The sequence below is a fragment of the Drosophila tropicalis genome, unplaced genomic scaffold, assembly GCF_018151085.1.
Source record: "Drosophila tropicalis isolate 14030-0801.00 unplaced genomic scaffold, ASM1815108v1 contig_593, whole genome shotgun sequence".
NCBI lineage: Eukaryota > Metazoa > Arthropoda > Insecta > Diptera > Drosophilidae > Drosophila > Drosophila tropicalis.
Genome location: NW_027173070.1, coordinates 19,422,439 through 19,446,900, shown reverse-complemented (window position 1 = coordinate 19,446,900; position 24,462 = coordinate 19,422,439). Strand labels below are relative to the sequence as shown.

At 35.9% G+C, this 24,462-nt stretch overlaps 3 protein-coding genes and 1 long non-coding RNA gene across 8 annotated transcripts in view; 3 read left to right on the top strand and 1 right to left on the bottom strand.

The window, feature by feature from the left end:
• The window catches only part of RhoGEF2 (Rho guanine nucleotide exchange factor 2), a 30,706-nt gene extending 12,342 nt beyond the window's left edge, over positions 1–18,364 (bottom strand). The window contains exons 1-14 of one of the 5 annotated variants that reach the window (XM_068290895.1): positions 18,278–18,364; positions 16,273–16,364; positions 10,038–10,818; positions 9,867–9,959; positions 9,745–9,802; positions 6,976–7,112; positions 6,738–6,911; positions 4,907–6,031; positions 4,453–4,537; positions 3,606–4,398; positions 3,347–3,533; positions 3,159–3,270; positions 2,933–3,085; positions 2,810–2,860 (exon numbers count right to left, since the gene is read on the bottom strand). In XM_068290895.1, coding sequence (XP_068146996.1) covers positions 2,810–2,860; positions 2,933–3,085; positions 3,159–3,270; positions 3,347–3,533; positions 3,606–4,398; positions 4,453–4,537; positions 4,907–6,031; positions 6,738–6,911; positions 6,976–7,112; positions 9,745–9,802; positions 9,867–9,959; positions 10,038–10,818; positions 16,273–16,298 — 3,775 coding nt within the window. In that variant the 5' untranslated portion in view covers positions 16,299–16,364; positions 18,278–18,364. Of the gene's footprint in view, positions 1–279; positions 484–1,797; positions 1,916–2,809; positions 2,861–2,932; positions 3,086–3,158; positions 3,271–3,346; positions 3,534–3,605; positions 4,399–4,452; positions 4,538–4,906; positions 6,032–6,737; positions 6,912–6,975; positions 7,113–9,744; positions 9,803–9,866; positions 9,960–10,037; positions 10,819–16,272; positions 16,570–18,277 lie in introns of those variants that run through there. The other 4 variants (XM_068290896.1, XM_068290897.1, XM_068290899.1 and 1 more) reach the window with 4 other exon arrangements.
• LOC137577430 (uncharacterized) lies at positions 7,154–7,715 on the top strand. The gene has a single exon (XM_068290900.1). The coding sequence runs from the start codon at positions 7,242–7,244 to the stop codon at positions 7,647–7,649; it is 408 nt and encodes a 135-aa protein (XP_068147001.1). The 5' UTR covers positions 7,154–7,241; the 3' UTR covers positions 7,650–7,715.
• On the top strand, positions 7,754–8,198 carry LOC137577431 (MICOS complex subunit MIC13 homolog QIL1). The gene has a single exon (XM_068290902.1). It carries the CDS (start codon positions 7,754–7,756, stop codon positions 8,090–8,092), a length of 339 nt encoding a protein of 112 aa, XP_068147003.1. The 3' UTR covers positions 8,093–8,198.
• Positions 9,576–10,895, top strand: LOC137577432 (uncharacterized). The gene is made up of 4 exons (XR_011032412.1): positions 9,576–9,808; positions 9,865–9,996; positions 10,073–10,534; positions 10,595–10,895. It is a non-coding gene; the product is annotated as an uncharacterized lncRNA (long non-coding RNA).
• Positions 18,365–24,462: the final 6,098 nt, after the last annotated feature.

The window sequence follows — 24,462 nt, the reverse complement described above, 5'->3', positions numbered from 1 at the left end:
GTTTGTGAATTTATTTTGATTTTTATTGTTTTTGTTTGGTTTTGTTTTTTTTTTTTTTTTTGTATACAACACGACAAAAAACCACATGTTTGAGTCATTCAGTTATTTTGGAAATGTAGTAATAAATGAAGCGGCTTCATCTAATGTAGATAAAACTGAATATATTTTGTACATTGCATTGTACAGGCTTACACACACACGTAGAGTGTATGTATGTGTGTGCGCAAATATACTACATAATAATTATTTCCGATTTGCGTATTTTTAACAAAAGTGAACCTTCTTGAATTTATTTAAAGAACGAGGCGCCCACAATTATGTGTACATTTATTGGAAAAAAAGCTTTCGCGTTTGAAGTCATTCGCCAAAACAAAATAGAAAACAGACGCGCAATGCGATATTATTATTATTATTATTGTTATTATCCGTAATTATTATTGGTAAGATTGATTTATTTTATTATTATTATTTTTGCGTCTGTGTGTTATTAATATATATATTATTTTTAAATAGAGATACGCGTCAACAACACACTGAGAAAGTAGAAATAGACACTGAACCAAGAACTTTTCAACGAATTATCAAAAAGCTTTAATAATTACAAACATATGCAGCAAAAAGCTATGAATAAATATTAATGACCGTGACAGGTGATCGTGAAAAAGCTTATACTGAATGATTCTTGGTTCCTGTTTGATCTGTTGGGTTTGTGACTCGGACATTTCGATAATTATGTAGACGTAGGATTATTTAATCAGCATATAGCCAAAATTTTGAATGCCAAATATATGAACAGCGTAAAATTCGTAAGATTAGACTGACTATAGAAAAAAACAATCACATCGGTATAAAAACAATTTCCCTGTATAAAGATCATGACAACTTAGATTGGACGAGTGGAATTTCACTATGCGTTTCCTTAAACGTTCTCATATTTTTTACACGTCGTCTAGAAAGGATTGGATGTATTTCTAGTTTACTTTTTTTTAACAAAATCCATCTTTTTAGTTAAGTTATAAAAAGAAGAGGGTGTATACGATAATCGGAAGTGCCATGACGTTGCAATAAGCAAACAGAGGAGCTTGGTTTAGCGTGAAACGTTGATAACAAATAAATAAATAAATGTCTGGGCTTAATATTATCATTAGATATACACATATCAATATCTACTCCTTTTAGGTGAATTTTCGGAAATGATTGGGCATAGTCAGAGGGGAGGTACATCCGGCCCTATGTTTTCATAAGAGTCAAAAAATTCAAAAGAATTTTAGCTTGGCCGGTCTACCCTTTGCCAATATGTATTTGCACGTACAATATGAATATATACATATGTATGTACATTCATATTATTTATTAATACAATAAACAGACGATTTAAGTTGTACTAGACAAACAAAAAAACAATATGCACACAGCACGTGTTTAATCTGTTTATAATTTGTTTAAAGAAACGTAGCCCAGCATTTAAATTGACGCCGTGCTATTCGGTTTGCCGTTTTCCATATGCTTCAAGGTCTTTTTTTCGACTTTATATATATAAGCATCTTGGGCACTTTTAACCCAACCACCTATTCACCCACCCACACCACTTCACATCAAATGAACGGAAACAGATGTAAACGTTCATATTTTATATACATTTATACATATGTATGTATGTGCATGGATAAAAGCACTTTCATTAATATAAGCGTAATTGATTACTTTAAAATAAACATTCATTGCGATAATCCGGGATTGAAGGCAATTAATTAGAGAACATGCATTTGCCTCCAGGTATACACGCAGCGCACTCACCTTGACCACCCCATGGCAACTTTAAAAGCCTTTTAATGCTGGCATTGCGACGCACGGATGGAATAACCGGTTCAATATCCATTACGCTTGTATTTGTTTAAACGTTCTAATATTATTATTTGGACACTTTTTTCGCGATGACTAAAACACACTTTATATATTCATACATACACACGTACTAAATATAACAGAACAAAAGATGATCGAATAATTTTAATAATGCATATGTATCACCGTAACATGATAATTTAAAAAATAATAAAAAGAAAACAAGTTTTATTCGAAAAAGTTATTCTTGCTCTTCTACCGAATCCTGATCAAACGGTAAAATAGATGCTTCTTATGTAGGGGTAGCAAAGGTAGCAAGGTCTTACCTAGCAACTTTAACTTATACACAAAATATATAAATGTTTATATAAATATGTATATGTAGTATATGCATAATAGGTAAAAAGAAGCATCTAAAATGATTACCGATTTCATTTGACAGAAATATTTCACTAACCGATCGACACCCTGGCTTAATGTTTATATTATCATTCACTTTTGACTCGACGCTTACATTTCGTTATTGTGAAATATTGCTTATATGAAGGTAAAACGTATATATAGGTATAAAGAATTGCAGAGCCATATTGTTGTATACACATTTCGTTTAATTAGTGTTTGTATTTGCGTATTGCTTTCATTCACTTTAGCTTTCATTATTTAATTTTTTTCCGCGCATCTACGTATACTTGATTTTAGTTCGTTCTAATCTTCACGCGCGAAACACGTCCGCTCAGTTCGGCTAACACAAAAAAGTAAACAAAAGTGAGCAGCTGTTAAACCGCCATCATGTTTAAATAACGCGAAAAAAAGCTACATTTGACGGGAAAAAACAGAAATGGCAACACTGATAAACAAGACAATTCTCTCTTAAATGAGAATTTGTTTGGGGTTGCTCTTTAATTGTTTTAAATTTTGCATCCCTCCAAATAAAGAATATCACTTAATAAATTTTGAAACTCACCATTAGTTAAATCAGCGTCCAAATCTTCATCTTGACGGGAACGTTTCTCATCTAAAACGACAACGAATGGAAATCAGTCAATACAATTTATTTATGTATATGATATATTTGCTTAAAACTTACTTGCAATGAAATCGCTTGTCCGGGGCCGAATTTTATCCATGAATTTACTAATTTTGTTGTCATTATGGGGATGTCGTTTGGCCTGAGGAAGTGGACCGGGACAACTCTCGTCTAATACTTTCGAACATGGACGGTGAATATTCAATTTACAGTCTGCGATAGGTGTAAATTATAAATTAAAATTGTTAATCGCCTGACCGAATGCATGTATTTTTCAATACCCTACCTGTACAATGATAACCTTGCGGGCTGACACCCCAGATAATAGTCTGACAATGATTGCAGTGCGTCACTTCGTAGTATTGACGTAATACCAATGGATGACCACGTACAACCATCTAAAAAATAAAATAAAATCAAAAAAGTAAACCTATTTAGTTAAAGTTACATACAAGATGAAAGCTTTTGATATACCTTTCGATTTTTGCCTATAAGACGTGATTTGAAACTTTTCTCTCGGCTCACAAAATGATGCACACGATCCACAATACTGTTTGGATGGGAACGTGTATTAAATATACGATGAATTACTGTCGAGAGAGCTGAGCACAGAGCAAGTTTTCGTGCATCCTCCAATGGTAAATCCTTTTCAAACTCCTCTCTATTGAAATTATATTAAATAAAAAATCATCGATTAGAATAAAAGCAAAGTTGTTTTGATAGTTTTGCTTACATTAACAACTGTAGATTGGGCATCAGATACTTGTCAATGATCTGCTCCCTCTGTTTGTCATTTTTCGCTTCAGCTAGCTTATCATCGGTTGGTCCGTAAATAGTTCCCAGGCCGGCGGTTCGCTTTTGTTGAAATTCACGCAATTGCTCACTAATTATGTCCTTTGCACGTTTACGACTCCGCAAAAATACGGTTCGCAATATTTCAACCTTATCAAATTCCAGCTGCAAGACATTATCTACCTCCCTTGCCAATGATTCATCTTGGCGGTACCAAGATAATGGTGCACGTGGTACGAGGAATGTTGAGTGTATCTCATAGGCCCATTTACGCATATCCTTCGAGGTTCCCTCTTTGTAAAGTTCTGTGATTAGGTAAAACAATAATGGCGCCGGTTCCGAATTCGATAGCACATAATTGAGAAAAACGGCCAAAAATGTGACATTCTCTGCTTCAAGCAAGCGCGTCATGTTATTAAATGGTCCGTTTTCATCAATGAACGGCTCTTCGGGATCCGAAGAATTCTCATCCTCCATAGATATAATCTCTTTTTGTGTATCAGTAGACTGGGCCGCCTGCATGTGACTGGAATGTAAGGACTTCGGCAGCGACGATATAGGGGTAAACTGATGTGATTCTATACATATTCCCGCGCCACCACTGCAGCTCTCGTTGGGATCTTCAGGTAAATGCGAACTAATGAGATAGGGCGGCGGTGGAGTTCCTGGTGGTGTGATTTCGCCATCTTTTTCGACAATCTCCCAAGATCCAGACGTGGTTTTCGTTAAACGATCTATCAAAAAAAATATTCAGTATAGGAATGTATATTGCAGACAATTTCATTTACCTGGATGTCTTGGATGCATATTGTCTGGTGAAGAACCTACACGTCGATGTTTCATTTGGCTTAAAAGTGGTGTCTGACCCAGTGCCTGTTAAAAATGAACAATATATATTATTTAATAAATTATTTTAATAAATTATCTCATTTTTAAGCTTAACAAAAAGTTGCTATACAATATTATACATTGAATCTTTGAAAACATAATTCTGAACACACTAATAAAATAATTCTATTAAAGTTTTTGCAATGATTTTGAAAATGATATAATTACAAAGCAAATGTATGATAAGAAAAGCATTAACATTGATGTAAGATAGCAAGTCAAAGTTACTATTATATAGAAAAAGTTATTGTTTAATTCAAGAAAAATTAGAAACATGTCTAAAAGTGGTGGAGTAAGATTGGGCCAGGTAGAATTTTCTCTAAGACTACTTACGACTGTTGGCATATTACTAACATGTTGTTGCTGTTGTTGTTGTTGTTGATGTTGATGCTGCTGCAATTGATAGAGAATGTTGGGCCGTTGGGATAGCGGAAAAGCCGCCTTTATATTGTCATTTTGAACGGCCGTACATGTTGATACCAAAGGATAATTAAATATTGAATTCAACGAATTTGGCTGTGAACGGCCAGAAGCTGTGCTTAGGTTTTGACAACTACCGCGATTCATGTCATCAGACAACAAGCCTGGTTGTCGTGGCGGTAACGGTGGCGGTCCACCACAGTCCATTCCAGTGTTTTCAGTGTTATTACCCGTGTCCGCAGCTGAACCACAAGCGCCACCATTATTTGATTCCATTTGCAAAAACATTTGCGTTGTCATTTTGGGATCAGAAAGGGCTTTAGTCTTAATTTTGGAACGTTTGGTTTTCACACTTGGTGGACTATCGTTAAGAGCCTTTGACTGTTGTGGACTCGTGGCTCTGTCTAAATCGGAAATTGGTGCTAAGAGATTGCTATTATTCGGTGATGCATTGCCATTGCTTTGATCCAAAGCTAATTGTCGTGGTGGGTTTCTTTGCGGAAGCGGCGGTGGAATATCTTCCTCGATCAAACTTTTTGAGATTGAAAATTTGTTTTTATGTTTCGCGCCCGACGTCGACTTGGGTGACTCCTTGAAGCGATTCTGCTGTTGTTGTTGTTGTTGATAACAATATGGCTGTGCGGAATTACGTTGCGGATTATGTTGCATGGTGGGTGAGGTTGTATTTTGATGAAAAGATTGAGACATGGAATTAAAAGCATCCGACTGTGAACCACAAACCGCCGCCATTTGCTGCATTCGTTGTTGATTCAAAAATTCCGTCGTATTGTTGAAATCTTTATCGATCTTATTCTTTCGGGTACCCAGGGATAGGGACGAGAGCGAACGCGGCAGAAGAGAAAGGAATGCGGGTGAGGAGTGTGCTGGTTGCGACTGCGGTGTGCTAGCTTGTTGCTGATGATGATAGTTGTTGTTGTGAAGGTGATGTTGCTGATTGTTGTGAGTGGCGGACGCAAACAAGTGTTGGATTTGATTGGGCGTTAGTAATGCAGTATTCTTGTTGCTGGCAGCTGGTTGATGATTTATTGTTGGTGCATCCTGTCGTGAAGTTATTAAGGGTCATCGAGGTTAAACGAAACAGAAAAGGGAAAATACAAAAAAAAAAAAAACGTTTATGAGCATACATGAATTATTATCGTTATAGTGAGCATGCCTTATTATACTATATCATTGTTTTTTATCAGTACAAAGTTAATTTTCCTCTGTGGGTAAATATTTTAGTTATGCTACTTTACAAAAGGGAATGTCAAGACTGTACAATACATAGATTTTGAAAGAAACAGCTGTTAAAAATGGTTAAATAGATCATTATTCTGATAAAAAACTATTGTTTCGCTTTGATTTAATATATGAATTCAAGTATTAACTTAATTTTCCTCAATTATTTTCATTTAGAAGAAAGATGTTAAACAAACATCGCAGTTATTGTGAAACTAGGCATTTAAAAACATAAGCTTAAGCATAAGAGCTATGTAATAAATACATAAGTATCTGGCTGAACTAGAATGTTAACTAGTCCTTGGAGCATCGTAAAGACGTAATTGACACAGACATTTAACAAAGACAGACATAAGCATGAGTTTTTTTTACTGAAATGGACAATCTTTCATAGAATTGACTCTTACACCATTATGGGAAATATTTACTATATACTCTTCAAATATACATATAACCTAATCTAAATGACATGTGTATTGGCAACAACACGGTGTAAATATATGATGTAGAATAATATAATTCATACCTCGGCTCCCACTTGTCGCAGTTGTTCTCGTAATTTGCGTATATTTGCCTCCGATAGCTTATAGCTGGGATTCTCTGTATCGCCTTTAAGACGCTCCAAATTTTTCTTCTCCTGCTCCAACATTTTTTGCAAAGTTTGAATCTTATACGTTTCCATCTCACGTCGTTTAATGCTCTGAAAAGTAGAGAAAACCAAATTGTTTACCCCATTTGAAACAGGAATCTATCAATGCCCTTACATCAACAGGTTGTGGACCAGTTATGGATGCGGTACGATCTCTTCCAGACAAGACAGGTGTTGTTGGGACCACACCAACCGATGTGGGTCGAACCATTTTCTGACTTCGTTTCACAGCTAATTCAACTATGGTAGAGGCTGCAGTAAAACAAAAAAAAAAGAAACAAGAAGGTTTTCAGTTAATTGTCAGTGTTAATCAGATCAATTTTAAATCGAAATTAAAAATGAATTACACAAATTAAATATTATTCTGCAAAACACATAGCCATGGTCCTCGTAACAATTGCAAAGTTTGCTCTGGTCGCTGGTACGATATACATAACAAAAGAGTTGGGTGTCTGGGATAGTCCGCGAAATGCAACGAACGAGAAGGGCGAGATAAAGCAAATACCCAATATACCCGAAGCTAACAAGCGAAAAGATAAATCAAATATACTGTTCGACGACGACGATAAGAAAGACCTCCAACGCAAAATGGATGAATACAAGAAGAAATACTGTCACAAAGGTGGCATTTGTGAACCGCCGCCGCCAAAGCCATGGACTGAAAGTGTGGCAGATGCGTGGGCCGATACAATAAAGGCGCTGAAAAAGTTGCCTGGCTACTGGAGTCAGGCCTTTAAAGATATTGGCGAAAGCATTTGTGATTTCTTTAGTTCCACCAAAGATAAGTAGGCCATTGGAAGACAAAAGCAATTCAAAAATTTAGATTTCCCAACAAAAAAAAGTTTTCACATTTTTCGGCATATTTCGAATACAAAATTTGAAAAAATTTATCAATGGTTCTCATCACAATTATCAAAGTAGCCATCGTCGGTGGCACTATCTATGCGACTAAAGAGTTGGGCGTATGGGATAGTTCGGATGTAACTTCAGGCATTTATGAAGACGCTAAGAGCCAAATTAAACCTTATGGTACACAGCTGATGGATAAACATTGTTGCAAAGTGTGCGAAATTTGCCAGGGTCCCTCTCCGAAGCCATGGCGAGAATCAATGGTCGATGCTTGGAATGACACCGTTAAGAAGACCTTTGACACGTTTTTACAACTTCCCACATATTGTCGCCGATTTTCAGAAGATGTACAGGAAACTATACAAACGTTATTCCAGAAGTAGGCGAGATTTGAGAATCTGATAAATTGAAAACAGAAAGAAAAAAATCTACAAACATAATGTCTAGCTAAATTATTAGAAAATACAATAAAGATAACACAAAAAATTATGGCACGAAAATTGTTTACACAAATGGGTATATTGGCTGCACTCCAAATTCCTGGTATTTCAAATGAATCAAATGTGGCATCTGATTTGGCAGAGTCGCCTATTACCAAACCTTTGGATAAGACTTTACAGGATTCGTTTCGTTCACCTTTTGATGAATGCTGCTTATCGGCGCAACGTAATTTAAATTTTGCTATCGAACGTGGAGTTTATTTTGCTCATCGAATGCCGGACTGGGCATTAGGGTTTAAGACAAAAACTGCGGATATTCTCAAGACGAGAACGCAAAGTCGAGACAAAAGGTATGATGGACAAGGTTCCAAAAATTCGTTTATTTTCCGAAAAGATCGGTTTGAAAATTCTACGCTGGGGTATTTTGATGAAAGTGAAGTCTTCAATCATGGAACCACGAGTAACGGTAAAGACCATGAACCACTTAAACCACTTAAAATCAAAGATGACATAACATGCAGAAAACGACAGTCCAACTAGATATCTATCACAGGTTTAGTTGTCAAAATTTCTAGTAGAAAAGAAAAGAATTGTTTCGGTTCGGTTTGTAGTTGCAGCTTTTTCTGGTTAAGATGATCGTCGACTTGGTGGTGCGTACTGGAGTCGTGGTGGCTGTAATAATGGCTACAAAACACATCGGAATTTGGGATTCTCCAGAGCGAACACAAGAACTCTACAGCTCCACATCGGAACACGTTGAACCGTATGCAGAAAATGCCCGCCGACGAATGGGTTTCGATCCACCACAACCTCCGCCGGAAGGCAAATGGAAATTCTTTGGCGTTCACTACTATAACAAAGTGGTAATATCTTTCTTTAACATACTCAATACTATTCCGGAATTACTCGGCCAAGGACTGGAACTAGTTCCAGGATATGCAAATAAAATGTATCAGGGCGCTAAGCAGCAGTACGAAAAGTATAGGGAAAAATCACCTCACGATAGTATAAAGGAGAGCTGCCAAAGAAAGTGTATTGACCCAACACCATCAGTGGTGCAACCAATTGAGCCAGATTCACACCACTCACAAACATGTAAACAAAAGGACATGCCAGACAAAGAATCCCCTCCGCCCAAAAAGCGTTTCGAGGATGATTTTATTTATAAATCAAGATTGCCATCGAGAGAAGCGAAAGACAAGTGCAATTGTACAAAGTGTAAGCGTCGTGAGGAAGAAGGTTGGACAGATAATAAACCCAAATGCCCGAGTCTTGCGCCTGACAATAAGACAGACAACAAGGAGCAGCCAACAGAAAAAAAAGTTTGCAAACTTTGCCCCCAAAAAGATTCAATGAAAACGGAGAAATGCAAGTCGGAAGGGGAGACGCTTAAAACATGCAAAAAGTGTGTATCACATAAAGAACATTGAAAACTGGCCAGTGATCTAAGGATAACATGGAATATACCATATTCATGGTGGCGGCATCTTATTATGAAATCTGTAGCTACATTAAAATTCAAAACTCCCACAAAATGTTGAAGAAAAAAATTAAAAATTAAATACAATTGTTAATATATCAGTAGCATCATTCACCTTTAATTAAGCTTACAACCGTTGGGTGTTTCTCGAGACGCACTTCTTGTTTATTAACCTAAAAGTAATTATAATAATAATCAAAAATCTTTGAAAAAAAAAATCAATTCAATTTCACAGACCTTTAAAATCATATCGCCAGCAACTAGACCAGCAATTTGTGCAGCTCCACCTGGCTTGACACTTTCAACGAAGACGGGATTATCTCCAGAAACCTGTAGAACCAATTGAAATTATTACGATCAGGATTAGGTAGGTAATCGGATGATTATATCGGATGGAGATCTACTCACCTTCATTCCATATCCATTTTCATCCTTTCTCACAGTCAATGTTAAATACTGAAAGTTTTTTGGTGATGCTAGATTCGGCGTTGATGGCGTCGTTGGCGTTGTTACCGTCGTTTCGACTGCTGATGTTATTTGTATTTGAGGATGTGTGCCACCAGTGCTCTCGGGAGGAGAACCGGCACCGGCACCAGTAGCAGCCTTATCATCTCCAATCATTATGTTCATGTTGCTATTGTTGTTGACATTATTTAAGGCTGTAACTGTAGATGAAGCAGTGGGATTCGCCGCACCCGCCACCGCAGATCCTGCCGATGCTGCATCACTTGCGGTTACTTTGCCACCGTTCATATGCTTCTTTTGCTTATTGGACTGCTGATAGCCGGCTGGCAATGGTGGTGTCTGTGGTGGGACGCTGTTGTTGTTGTTGTGATTATTGCTATGGCTACCACTGAGGCTGCTGGCCAAACTACTTAGACTGCTGGCCAATGATGGGGATCGTGGTATTTTTGATTTATTCGCTGATGACTTTTGTTTCTGTTTATTCTTGGAATTCTTTACAGATTTTTGCTTTGGCGGTGGCAATTCTGGTGGCAAATCCACGGAGCTTCCTGATGGTCCCACAGATGCGACTGCGCCCAATCCCAATGCTGAGCTTGCGTTGATTGTGTTGTTAGTTCCACCGTTGCCGCTGATTTCGGATGACTGCAAGGACTGTGTGCTTGATTCTTCTGGCAGTTCTTGAACTTCATCGTATTCATGTTCGTCGGTACACAAATCAATAAGCCTAAAACAAAAAAGGTAATAAAGTTATTAGGTATAATCCAAATATTTAAAATAAAATTATATTTATCATTGTTAAAATTGTTGGGCTTTGTTATTTGCAACTTTATTACACATATACACATGGGTGCGGCATAAACAAGACACGTCAATACGAAAAATAATGAATTCGTAACCTGAGCCATGGTCAAAGCTTGATCCGTACTATAAAAACGTCTGTTGTCCGACCTTTTTTAATTGAGCCTAAATTAAATTAGCCATAAAATACATAGATACAATTCAATTAAGTACGAATTGTCTCCTCTATACAACTACTGACCATTATACATGTGTATATGTACATATACATACATACATAGTAGGTACATTGTACCTACAAGTAGTTTGTATCTATGTGAAATCTGTCTGAATAATTTCCGCACATGTGTACCTACAATGTATATTTTGCATCAAGGTTGCTCCAGCCCCAACCATATAATTTTCCTTCTGCTAATCAAAGACTTACATAAGAATAATAATAATAAAAAGCCATTGAAAACTTTCTTAATTTCCAATTTCCCCGAATACATGTAGCGTATGATCGTAAACTAATTCTATTTACAATAGAGCGGTTTATTGTTTAATGTTGTTTTTCCGGTTAACGGAATGGGTCATTTGATCCCTGGTTCAAGTGTTTTCAGTAAACTATTAATAAGGTTTAAAATAACATTTAGCGATTACTAGCAAAAAAGAAAACTCTAAACAAAAATATTAAATAGAAACTGCCCGCAATAAAAACAAACAGAAAATGAAATAGTCAACAGAAATGCATGTAACTAGCAGAAGGAAAATTTTTCGATACATACAGATATCATATAAAAACCAATATATTGGAGACTATAAGACCTAAATTGTTCCTTGAAGTATTGAGAACATCGTCATGAAAGGGTTTCTTGAAAGACAGACAACATTAAAAAATGAAGCAAGTAAGTCGACTCGTCGACTCGGGTATACCATACACCAGGTGAAACAAATTTTTTTAAATTTCGAAAACCAAATGTACATATGTATGTCTATTAAATTGTTTTTACATGTTTCATAGTATGTGCTATCTCGCTCACTCTACGAACACACGAGCACTCTAGCGCCGCTACTAGCCAACGGCCAATTCTGGCCTTGTGGACCGCGTAGCAAAATACGTTCATACGCATATTTTGCATGTTTCTAGTCCGATTTCAATAAAATTTGGTAGTTTTGTAGAAATAGATAAGATTAATTAGTCTGCCGAATTTGAATGCGATAGTCAAAAAACTACAGGAGAAAATCGGTTTTTTCTTAATTATGGAGGCGGAAGTGGGCGTGGCAAAATATGAAAATATATATACTCTGCGCGAGTACTAAGCCAGTATACATACTAAATTTGGTGACTTTAGCTTTGTTTGTTTTTGATAAAATCAGTTTTGTTTGATTTGCGGGGGCGGAAGTGGGCGTGGCAAAATTTTTAAATAGCCAGTTTCTGCGCGTCTATTAAACTAGTCTGCATACCAAATTTGATGTCGGTAGCTGTCATAGTTTTTAAGAAAATCAGTTTTATGTAAATTCCGGGGGCGGAAGGGGGCGTGGCAAAAAGTTTAAACAATTAGTTTCTGCTCGCCAACTAAACGAGTATATAAACCAAATTTGATGTCTCTAGCTGTTATACTTTTTAAGAAAAACAGTTTTATGTGATTCCTGGGGGCGTAAGGGGGCGTGGCCGAAATTCCAATTAACTCTGAACATGTGCATACTACACGAGTATACATACCAAATTTGGTGGCTCTAGCTCTTATAGTCTCCGAGATCTGCGTGTTCATACGGACGGACGGACGGACGGACGGACGGACGGACGGACAGACGGACATGGCTAGATCGACTCGGCTATTCATCCTGATCAAGAATATATATACTTTATAGGGTCGGAGAAGCTTCCTTCTGCCTGTTACATACATTTTGGCGACTTTAATATACCATTTCACCCTATGGGTGTATGGTATAATAAGAAAGGCAACGGCATTCTGTATGAGGGCATGAGCAGATTTACATATATATATGTATATGCAGTATCTAAAGCCGGCTTAAACTTGAATTTTAGACGATACTGCATCACGTTATTATTGCAGCAAGCAGCATGCCTTTTTTAAATCCTTGCAGGAAGGATACAACGCATGGAAAGAAGCATCGCTGACCATGTAAAATTTAGTTATTTACGACGAGGCGAGTTCATATAGCCATACCCCTCCCGTCTGGATTAAAGCAATCTAATTAACCGTTGAAACTACAGAGCTGAACTTTTACATATGTATATGATCTTTTCTATACACTGCAGGGGTTGTATATCTCAGATTAAGTCGGTTCGGATCATTATATCTTGTAATATATATCTCTTAATAACTGTGCCAAATTCAATCAATATCGTATAACAATATTATATAGTTGTCACATAAACATACTATAAAATAGGCTGCCGCGTTCCTCCACCCAAAGATTCTAGGTTGTTCGTTCGCGAACATTTGACATTTTGGATAAAACTTTTTCCACTTTGACGACTAATTTGAAGTATATGTATGTAGGTAAGGGAAGAGTATCTACGTTTTCAAAAACGTTCTTTCCTTTGGTTTATCATACATATGTATGTACATAGCCTTTGTGTTTAATACTAACAATTTCTTTATTTTTAATGACACAAATACATATGAACTTAATTATATTTAATTATTTTCTATGAACATTATTCAACTAACCTATGCTTGAAATCTAAAAGAGTACCTAATGATCGTGGCTACATTTAAAACAAATAGTTAGCGTTCTAAAAACGTTTACAGGTTCTCCGAATTTGTCATGCTTTACTATTTCAGTCACACATGCTATTCTAGATTGGGCCTAGAAGGGCCCATTGCTATAGAGCGTATAAAACGCCTTTACAAAACATTTAAAAGTATATTTATTTTTGAAATCTCTCATCAGCATTTGCATGCTGATTAACGTCGTTCCGTTGCCTCCCACCTATGAAATATTATTGTTATTATTATTGTTTTTTGAACAGACGGAATTTTAAACGAGCTATGGGAAAGCATTTTACAACAAAAAGAAATGTACTAAATGTTGATTTCTGTTAAAAACATGTGTCGATTTGATATTTTTCAGATTTTTGAAATACACAAAGAAAAAAAAAACTATTGGAATGATTCACCCACATGTTGTGGAACAAAATCAAATACTAAAAACTAAATATTATGCAATTGTATTGGCTTTGTATTAAAGAAGGTACTTGTTTCCATGTATTGGTGAATTTCTTCTAATAATGTGCACTATTTTTCAACTCAAACAATAACTGACTTTTATTTTTAAATTATTAGTTGTTGTTTTTGATTTACACTTTACACCATTTACGCACTTTACAGCTGGCCAAAGCCATATAAACTTTAATCGTATCCATTCATTTAAGCATATTAATTTGTGTTTCTTATTTTTTCGTTTTAGTGTCTCATTAGTTAAAATATTTGATATTATTATTTAGGGTATTTTTACCAAATATTGGAATTAATCCAATTTATAGAATAGAACGTCGGAAACGTCAACGATTGCGTTCCCCTTTGTTATAAAACATTTGCACGAACTTGGCGAGTATCAGTTAGAACAAAAACTAGAACTCAATGATTAGCTTTCGGTTCGGTTCGCGCTTAGCGTTAGCGGGCCAGGCCGCTCCCCACTATGCAATAAATTTATTAAGTCATCCACATTTTGTGGGCTACTCGTAGCTACATTTCGCTGCTTCTGTTGTATTGGGAGTGGTGGTCACAACAAAAGAAAACCTTTTTAAATATATACATCTATATATGTACATATAAACACATGTAACAGAGGCGTGCCTGCACTTTTCGTCTTATGGGGGGCAAATTTCCAAAAAGCTGTCTGAATTTTTTATAAACTTTTGTAGCCATGGACTATTAAATAAATGACAAAATGATAACAAATTGAATAAAGTAACAAATAAAATTATAACAACAAATAAATGTGTGTATTTAAAATTCTGTTAACATGATGCTCAGCAAACATACATACATTCTCTTATGAAGTCTTGAAAATCTAGGTAATCATACGGACAGAAGGACGGACGGACATGGCTAGATCGAAACGGCTGTTGATGCTGATTAGGGATATTATATGTATATACTTTTTGATGTCCATCTGCCTGTTATATACAGTGGAGACCTACATAAACTATATTACTACTGTTCCCGAATTCCAGTCCCGACGTTTACTGACTGAAAATGGAGTAGTTCCGTGGAGGATTATGTATCTTGCCGTAATTTCTAACTATGTTTGAATAAGGGGTTTAAAAATTTTTAATTTTTGCGTCAAATAGGCAAAAGTTTCTATTAGAAAAATAAAAAATATACATATTTAGTTCAGTTTTACCTGATATGCTAATATTTTAAAAATTGAATGACTATAAACTAGTGCCGGATCGAGAGGAGGGCAGGGAGAGAGCACTTGCTACATGCAGCGAAGATTATTTCACGGTTTTAGTTATTTTTGAAACTATAATAAATTCAGTCCTGCTACATACAATTACACAATATTATTAAACCCTCTGCAAGGATTCCTTTAAAAATTCTATATTCAGCAAAAATAAAATCTTTCAATTAATTGCCTTAATAAACAAATTCTGATACTAAATAAAACATTAATTGGTACAATGATTCTTAATTCAACTTTAAAAAAAATATAAAGAAGTGACCGAACTGAAAAACTTTTCTGTTTTCCCCATATAAAAATACGAATGTCGCCGGTGAAAGAATTTTCTATTTTAAGTTAATTATAGCCAAAAGTAAGTTTTCCTTATAAATATTTCAACTTTAATTCGAAATTTTCCTGTTGTTTCTGGTTTTTGACTTCTGTTTAGGTACTGTAGGCATTGCATATTTAAGATTCGTCCTTATCCGACTAACTGTATTATTTTTGTTGGAGAAATTTATTAACTAAATATTTAGACAAAACGTAATGCTCATGGAAAATGCCCATTAAGAGCCCTGATTCTGTTAAATGTAATTAAGGATCGATTGACTATACTATGTAAGGCTAAGATTAATACCCAAAACTTGTAAGGGACTTCGTCCCAGTCATCTGTTCAAACCCCATATTGAGCCTCTTTACTCCACCACTGATTTATAGAGAATGTACACTTACAAACATATGTACATATGTATATGCATATGTATGTACGTATGCGCATAAATAAATGCAGAAAAGTGCATCTCTTGAATGCGGCGACATTGGAATAACGCAATTCGAAAGATAAGTTTTATCGTCGTTTTCAGTGATTGTGAATATGAGTAATAAAAGTTACATATACATATGTACATATGTCTATATACATAGCTATATAAAATTGGAGCAGATTATGAAGTTGTATACAGTTTTTGGCTGTCTTACTTACCGTTTTCTAATTGAAGGGTCATCCATAGAGTCCGTGTGGGTGTAGTGGTGTGTATGTGTGTTTAAGTGATGTTATCCCAATTTTTGGCAGTCCTTTAATTTAGTTAAATTCCACCACGAAAATAAAGATGATTAATTGGCGTATTTCTTTTAAATTGATGTTTTTTGTATACATTTATCCGAGTGGAGTTTGGTTGTGTTTGTGTATGTTTGTACAAACTCTCATATACATACATATATGTATATAGTTCATACAAATGCGCAAATTAGCGATAGGGAAAGGCACTATATGAAGGCACTGAACTCACATTTTAAAGAGACGGGTAGAGGGGGCGCGGTGGAGAGTGGTGGGGTGGTAGGGGGTCGAAGGGTGGTGCGCGGAATGTGCTCTATAGGTAAATAAAAATAATTTCCGAACACGTTTCGTGTGCCGCCTTCAGTGTATCTCTGTGTGTGTGTTGGGGCTAACTATTTTATTTTTAAATACATGTTCATACAAATGTATGTACATATGTATGTACGGGCAAAGTCGTTGCTGTTGCTGTTGCCAAAAGAAAAACACCAGGGAAAAGAATGCAATTTTCCAGTCTGCGATTATTCACAATATTCTTCAGTTCTAACTTTTAACAACTTTCACTTAATTTTCAATTGCCAATCTGCATATTGATTCGTTTGTATGTAACTTTTTGTGTGTATTGCAACTCCTTTTTCCCCAAAACAAGCACCCACACTCACACTTACACTCACATAAACACAAATGCATTCACACAAGCACACACAGTTAAAGATAAACAACTTGTATGCATGTATTGTTGTCTCATTCGATCTCTTAGCCAGTCGCTGCCGCCGTCTCCACCGCCGCTACCACTCTCTTACTTCCGCTAGTTTTGATGAAAACACTTAATGGATGACGATGGTTTTTATTTTTTTTGGAAGGAGACAGTGGGCCAGGAGAGGAAACAGGCGGCAGAGAGGGTGCGATAACTGGTTTTTGGCCAAACTACAGCTAAAAAAAAAAAGCACCCCGATTTTGAATAAAACAGCAAAGTGTGAAAGTATTTAAAAATAAGACGGAAAATAAACAATTCTTAAATTTGAATGAAATGCATTACGAATTGACGAAAATCGTGTAAACAAACAATAATTGAATTATATAAAATTAAAAATTTCATTTCCAATTGAATGTACATAGGTACATACATACATATGTACATAAAGAGCGTTCTGTTTAACTCTGTGTGTGAGTGTGTGTGTGTGTGAGGTATCAATGTTTGTGTGGGGGTGCGAGTGTGATCATCACTGCAAAAGCAATTTCATGTGTGAAATTTCTGTACATTTCTGTGTGTGTGTCCCTGTGTGTCTATGGGCTTGTATAAGGCTTTGTGTGTGCGTGTGTGTGTTTATATAGGGGTGTGGGTGTGTGAGTAATGAACTTTTGAACTGCAGCCCAGCTCTATTTACTTTTTCACTTCAAACAGACAACTATCAATTGAACAGAATTTAGGAAATATCTTTGTATTTGCGTTTGTTTTAGTAGACAATTTTGTATCGTTTCAGTTTCATTTACTAAAACATCCAACAAGTGGCAGCCATATTGCTGGAGCTGTTGATCATCGCACAAACACAGCGCCAGTTGCTCTTTGTGTGCCTGTGTGTGTGCGTGTGTGTATATTCACTGTATACATATATGTATGTATGTATGTAAATGACCACATCGTTAGATGTTTTTTGAGATTATTTTAATTAAATTTACATTCTATTGATTTACTTTGCACTTTCGAATACAATTATTTTCTTCACTTTCACGTTCACATTTCTACACGCCATTTATACATATTTATTTGCCCTTGTTAGAGTGAGCTCACAAGCTGATTGCGCATTTTCTCTTTTTTATATGTATTTTAGAGCTCCTTAACATTGCGCATTTATTGCACAAAACACACATATGCGCGAACATACAAAACAGCACGTTTTATTTGTTACTTATATTAATTAATAACATTTACCATAGAAAACAATTCGCTCAATCACAATTAAATATCTCTGCTTCTCACCGCTCACCTCGAAAACAAAAACAACAATAAAAAAAAAAAACATGGCGAAATCAATTCGCTCGGCGCGACGGATTCGCCCAAGCCGTAAAATAGATGAATATTCGCCCTAACGATTAGCCCTCTCGCCGCCATTTTTTGCCCTCTCGCCGCAATTTTTTGAACACTCGCTTCAAACCACCCGAAGCATAACGAACCACCCGAAACCAGCCGAACTCAAACAAACGATAACTTTTCTCCGATAACGTCGACTACGATAACTTTGACGAACATATTCGCCGCAATTTTTGACGTAAAAAATTGAGCGCGACGAACCAGTGTTGCAAGATTATGGGAGGCGCCATAAGCTAAAAATTTAAAAAAATTAAAGTAAAGAAATTATGGTAAATGTTTACTATTACTACTCGAGATTTTAGTGTTGGAAAATAAAAACGGCTAAAAAATTCGATAAATTGAATTTTAGTGTGGGTTAACGCAGTTATTCTAGGTTTTGGCGTTGCCAGACTGTGTTGATTTTTGGCGCGTATTTTGAACAGTGCTTTTTTTGGCGGGCAATTTAAACCGTATTGTTAATTTTAATTTTTTTTCCCCCAACTCAGTACTGCTAGAAAAAAAATGAAAAAAATATTACTTAAAAATAAGACTTAAATTACTGATTAAAATTAGATCTTAAAATATTAATAAAAAAATTATAAAATTTCAAAATAAAATTAAAAATGAAAACAAAACCAGAAATAGGAAAATTCAAAAAAAAAAAAAAATCATCAAAATGACGGATGATGAGTTGCTCGAATTTTTGTTTGGTCATGGAGTACCAAGGAGGACAGTAAAATGTACCTCCTGTGGTAATCCAGCGACATTGAGCAAGGAATTTAATTTCCGATGTCAACGTCAACACCGATTCGTAGAGAATCGGCGGCAAATTATTAAATGGTGTAAATTTTTTGAAAGTATTAGGAAAGACACGATTTTTGAAAAATCGAATTTAAGTATGGGAAAGATCTGCTACCTTATAGCGCTTATGGTAACGGCTAATATGGAGCAGAAGTTCAATAAAGATGAGCATGGGATGTCTTTATTCGGGAGGTATACCTGTTACTGGGGGGTGTATTCGGGAAACGGAAATGAGGGCCAGCTCTGCTTGAGGTAATAAGGACTGTTACATAAAGCCAAACACTATCATTATGTCGGATTGTTGGACTGTGAAGGGGGTGCATCAAAGCGTAACTTTGATCCCTAAAAGCACATACCCAAAACATAAGTATATAGCGGAGTTCAGGTTACACCACGTATTCACTACGATTGGGTATCGGAATCATTGCCCAAAGAGGAGGAGCTGGACTGGTCCAAATCCAGTGCCGCCAATGCCTCATCTAAGGGCAACAATTCCTTAAATGTGCCTGATTTGCACATTTGCCCAATTGTAGTGAACACATGGTGTAACCGATGTGTATGGTTTTTATATTTCCTTTTAACATGGAACTCCGCTATATACCCATCAAAGTGGTCGAGACGACGGCCGTAGTGCGGTATAACCGACCGTGCGTCTCGCCACATTCTTTCCATGTTTTGGGTATGTGCATTTGTGTCGGGATCAACAAAGTTTTTTGAATGGTTTACGCTTTGATGCACGAACCCTTCATCATCCAGACAGTTGTATGCCCTCCAACAATCCGACATAATGGTCGTGTTTGGCTTTATGTAATTTTTAATTACCTCAAGGAGGGTTTTTGCGGTGCGGTTGGGGACAGCGACAAGGAAGCATCGTTGCGTTCCCCTTTCAACCCCACCGAAAACCCACTGGCCCTCAACAACTCTACCTCTATTATATTTCCGCTTCCCGAATTTGGCCTCGTCGATTTCAACAATTCGGCCTTCACCCCCCAGTGTTTCCTTCATTTCTTCTTCTACCATTTTGAGGTACACCTCCCGAATAAATTTTTTCCATTGGACAATTGTCCTACTGGACATCCCATGCTCATCTTTATTGAACTTCTGCTCCATATTAGCCGTTACCATAAGCGCTATAAGGTAGCAGATCTTTCCCATACTTAAATTCGATTTTTCAAAAATCGTGTCTTTCCTAATACTTTCAAAAAATTTACACCATTTAATAATTTGCCGCCGATTCTCTACGAATCGGTGTTGACGTTGACATCGGAAATTAAATTCCTTGCTCAATGTCGCTGGATTACCACAGGAGGTACATTTTACTGTTCTCCTTAGTACTCCATGAGCAAACAAAAATTCGAGCAACTCATCATCCGTCATTTTGACAAAGTTAAAGAGCGTTACTTCGCATCCGTCGCACGCCATGGTTAAATTTGAAGTGATTGAAAAATGTTTAGAAGCGATCGGAATGTTTTTTGGAGAGTAGAAATTCCATTATCTTCTCTTTCACTCGCTCTTATTTGCATGTAGAAAATATTGTATGAATTGACTCAATCATAACGCATACGCTGACCAAAAAGTCTCCAATTCAAAAGTGTCAGTGTATGCGTTATGATTGAGTCAATTCATAAAAAAGAGACAAAAAGGCGGTTCTTTTCGTCAGTATGTCGACATCAACACGAATTCATTAAAAAAAAAAAAAAATTAGCACGTGGTACATGCTATATATGCACATACATACATACATATGTATATAGAATGCCCTCTGCAAATGACCAAGCTGCTAAATTGCAATCTAATATTGTTATTCAGTTTGACATTTTTTGGCATAAGCTTCAATTTAATTACAAAGGTCTGAAATTTTCCAAGCATATTAGTGGAATAGAATTTCAATATCAATTTGCTCAATTTTAAATGAAGCCAAATAATCTTATTTTTAGCCTAACTAACACATTAATAAAAATGTTTTATCGTTGCAGTGCTAGGATACCACGAACAAATTAATTAAAAATATATTTATTTCAATTTCAATTTTTGGAAGTACTAAATATTAAATCCTTGAGTTTCAATTAATTGATATCAAAATAAATAATATTTAAAAGAATTTTTAATTAATTTGAATTTTAATGGCTGTCATTCCGACACAAGAAGGTTTGATAATAACGCGATCAAATTGTTAAACACCAGGCTTGTTTTCTATTTTCAATTTTTTTTTATTTAAATTCAAAATTCCATTAAGGTAAATATATATGTAGGTAAACATCTTCAACCTTTAACTGTACGTCATTGCCCTTTAAATAAACCTTATTGCACTGAAATATAGCAAATAACACACTATTATATACATACATAAATTTCTGCCAATTGTCTTTTGTAAAAATACAAATTTTCAAATTGTCAACAATCCATTTGAATTTGCCGCAAAAATTTAAATATGGCGCCAATTGTATACCAGAAAATTTGGTATCTGGCAACGCCATTTGGCGCGCTTTCCAACATTGTCGTAACATTTGGGCACACTATTTTAGCTGGAAACAGTTAGATTCAGCTATATTTAGCTTTTATCCCGCTAAAAAACTAAATTTTCTTTTGTTAATTACACAAAAACTACGAAATAAATCGCCAAGGCGCACCTGATATCGTACTCGTGGAATTTTTTCTCTTTCGTTTGATACCAAAATTATGTAGTTTAAGGGCGTTTTGGGCCCGAGTAGTAATAGTAAACATTTACCTTACTACTCGGGCCCAAAACGCCCTTAAACTACATAATTTTGGTATCAAACGAAAGAGAAAAATTCCACGAGTACGATATCAGGTGCGCCTTGGCGATTTATTTCGTAGTTTTTGTGTAATTAACAAAAGAAAATTTGGTAAATGTTTACTATTACTACTCGGGCCCAAAACGCCCTTAAACTACATAATTTTGGTATCAAACGAAAGAGAAAAATTCCACGAGTACGATATCAGGTGCGCCTTGGCGATTTATTTCGTAGTTTTTGTGTAATTAACAAAAGAAAATTTAGTTTTTTAGCGGGATAAAAGCTAAATATAGCTGAATCTAACTGTTTCCAGCTAAAATAGTGTGCCCAAATGTTACGACAATGTTGGAAAGCGCGCCAAATGGCGTTGCCAGATACCAAATTTTCTGGTATACAATTGGCGCCATATTTAAATTTTTGCGGCAAATTCAAATGGATTGTTGACAATTTGAAAATTTGTATTTTTACAAAAGACAATTGGCAGAAATTTATGTATGTATATAATAGTGTGTTATTTGCTATATTTCAGTGCAATAAGGTTTATTTAAAGGGCAATGACGTACAGTTAAAGGTTGAAGATGTTTACCTACATATATATTTACCTTAATGGAATTTTGAATTTAAATAAAAAAAAATTGAAAATAGAAAACAAGCCTGGTGTTTAACAATTTGATCGCGTTATTATCAAACCTTCTTGTGTCGGAATGACAGCCATTAAAATTCAAATTAATTAAAAATTCTTTTAAATATTATTTATTTTGATATCAATTAATTGAAACTCAAGGATTTAATATTTAGTACTTCCAAAAATTGAAATTGAAATAAATATATTTTTAATTAATTTGTTCGTGGTATCCTAGCACTGCAACGATAAAACATTTTTATTAATGTGTTAGTTAGGCTAAAAATAAGATTATTTGGCTTCATTTAAAATTGAGCAAATTGATATTGAAATTCTATTCCACTAATATGCTTGGAAAATTTCAGACCTTTGTAATTAAATTGAAGCTTATGCCAAAAAATGTCAAACTGAATAACAATATTAGATTGCAATTTAGCAGCTTGGTCATTTGCAGAGGGCATTCTATATACATATGTATGTATGTATGTGCATATATAGCATGTACCACGTGCTAATTTTTTTTTTTTTTAATGAATTCGTGTTGATGTCGACATACTGACGAAAAGAACCGCCTTTTTGTCTCTTTTTTATGAATTGACTCAATCATAACGCATACACTGACACTTTTGAATTGGAGACTTTTTGGTCAGCGTATGCGTTATGATTGAGTCAATTCATACAATATTTTCTACATGCAAATAAGAGCGAGTGAAAGAGAAGATAATGGAATTTCTACTCTCCAAAAAACATTCCGATCGCTTCTAAACATTTTTCAATCACTTCAAATTTAACCATGGCGTGCGACGGATGCGAAGTAACGCTCTTTAACTTTGTCAAAATGACGGATGATGAGTTGCTCGAATTTTTGTTTGCTCATGGAGTACTAAGGAGAACAGTAAAATGTACCTCCTGTGGTAATCCAGCGACATTGAGCAAGGAATTTAATTTCCGATGTCAACGTCAACACCGATTCGTAGAGAATCGGCGGCAAATTATTAAATGGTGTAAATTTTTTGAAAGTATTAGGAAAGACACGATTTTTGAAAAATCGAATTTAAGTATGGGAAAGATCTGCTACCTTATAGCGCTTATGGTAACGGCTAATATGGAGCAGAAGTTCAATAAAGATGAGCATGGGATGTCCAGTAGGACAATTGTCCAATGGAAAAAATTTATTCGGGAGGTGTACCTCAAAATGGTAGAAGAAGAAATGAAGGAAACACTGGGGGGTGAAGGCCGAATTGTTGAAATCGACGAGGCCAAATTCGGGAAGCGGAAATATAATAGAGGTAGAGTTGTTGAGGGCCAGTGGGTTTTCGGTGGGGTTGAAAGGGGAACGCAACGATGCTTCCTTGTCGCTGTCCCCAACCGCACCGCAAAAACCCTCCTTGAGGTAATTAAAAATTACATAAAGCCAAACACGACCATTATGTCGGATTGTTGGAGGGCATACAACTGTCTGGATGATGAAGGGTTCGTGCATCAAAGCGTAAACCATTCAAAAAACTTTGTTGATCCCGACACAAATGCACATACCCAAAACATGGAAAGAATGTGGCGAGACGCACGGTCGGTTATACCGCACTACGGCCGTCGTCTCGACCACTTTGATGGGTATATAGCGGAGTTCCATGTTAAAAGGAAATATAAAAACCATACACATCGGTTACACCATGTGTTCACTACAATTGGGCAAATGTGCAAATCAGGCACATTTAAGGAATTGTTGCCCTTAGATGAGGCATTGGCGGCACTGGATTTGGACCAGTCCAGTTCCTCCTCTTTGGGCAATGATTCCGATACCCAATCGTAGTGAATACGTGGTGTAACCTGAACTCCGCTATATACTTATGTTTTGGGTATGTGCT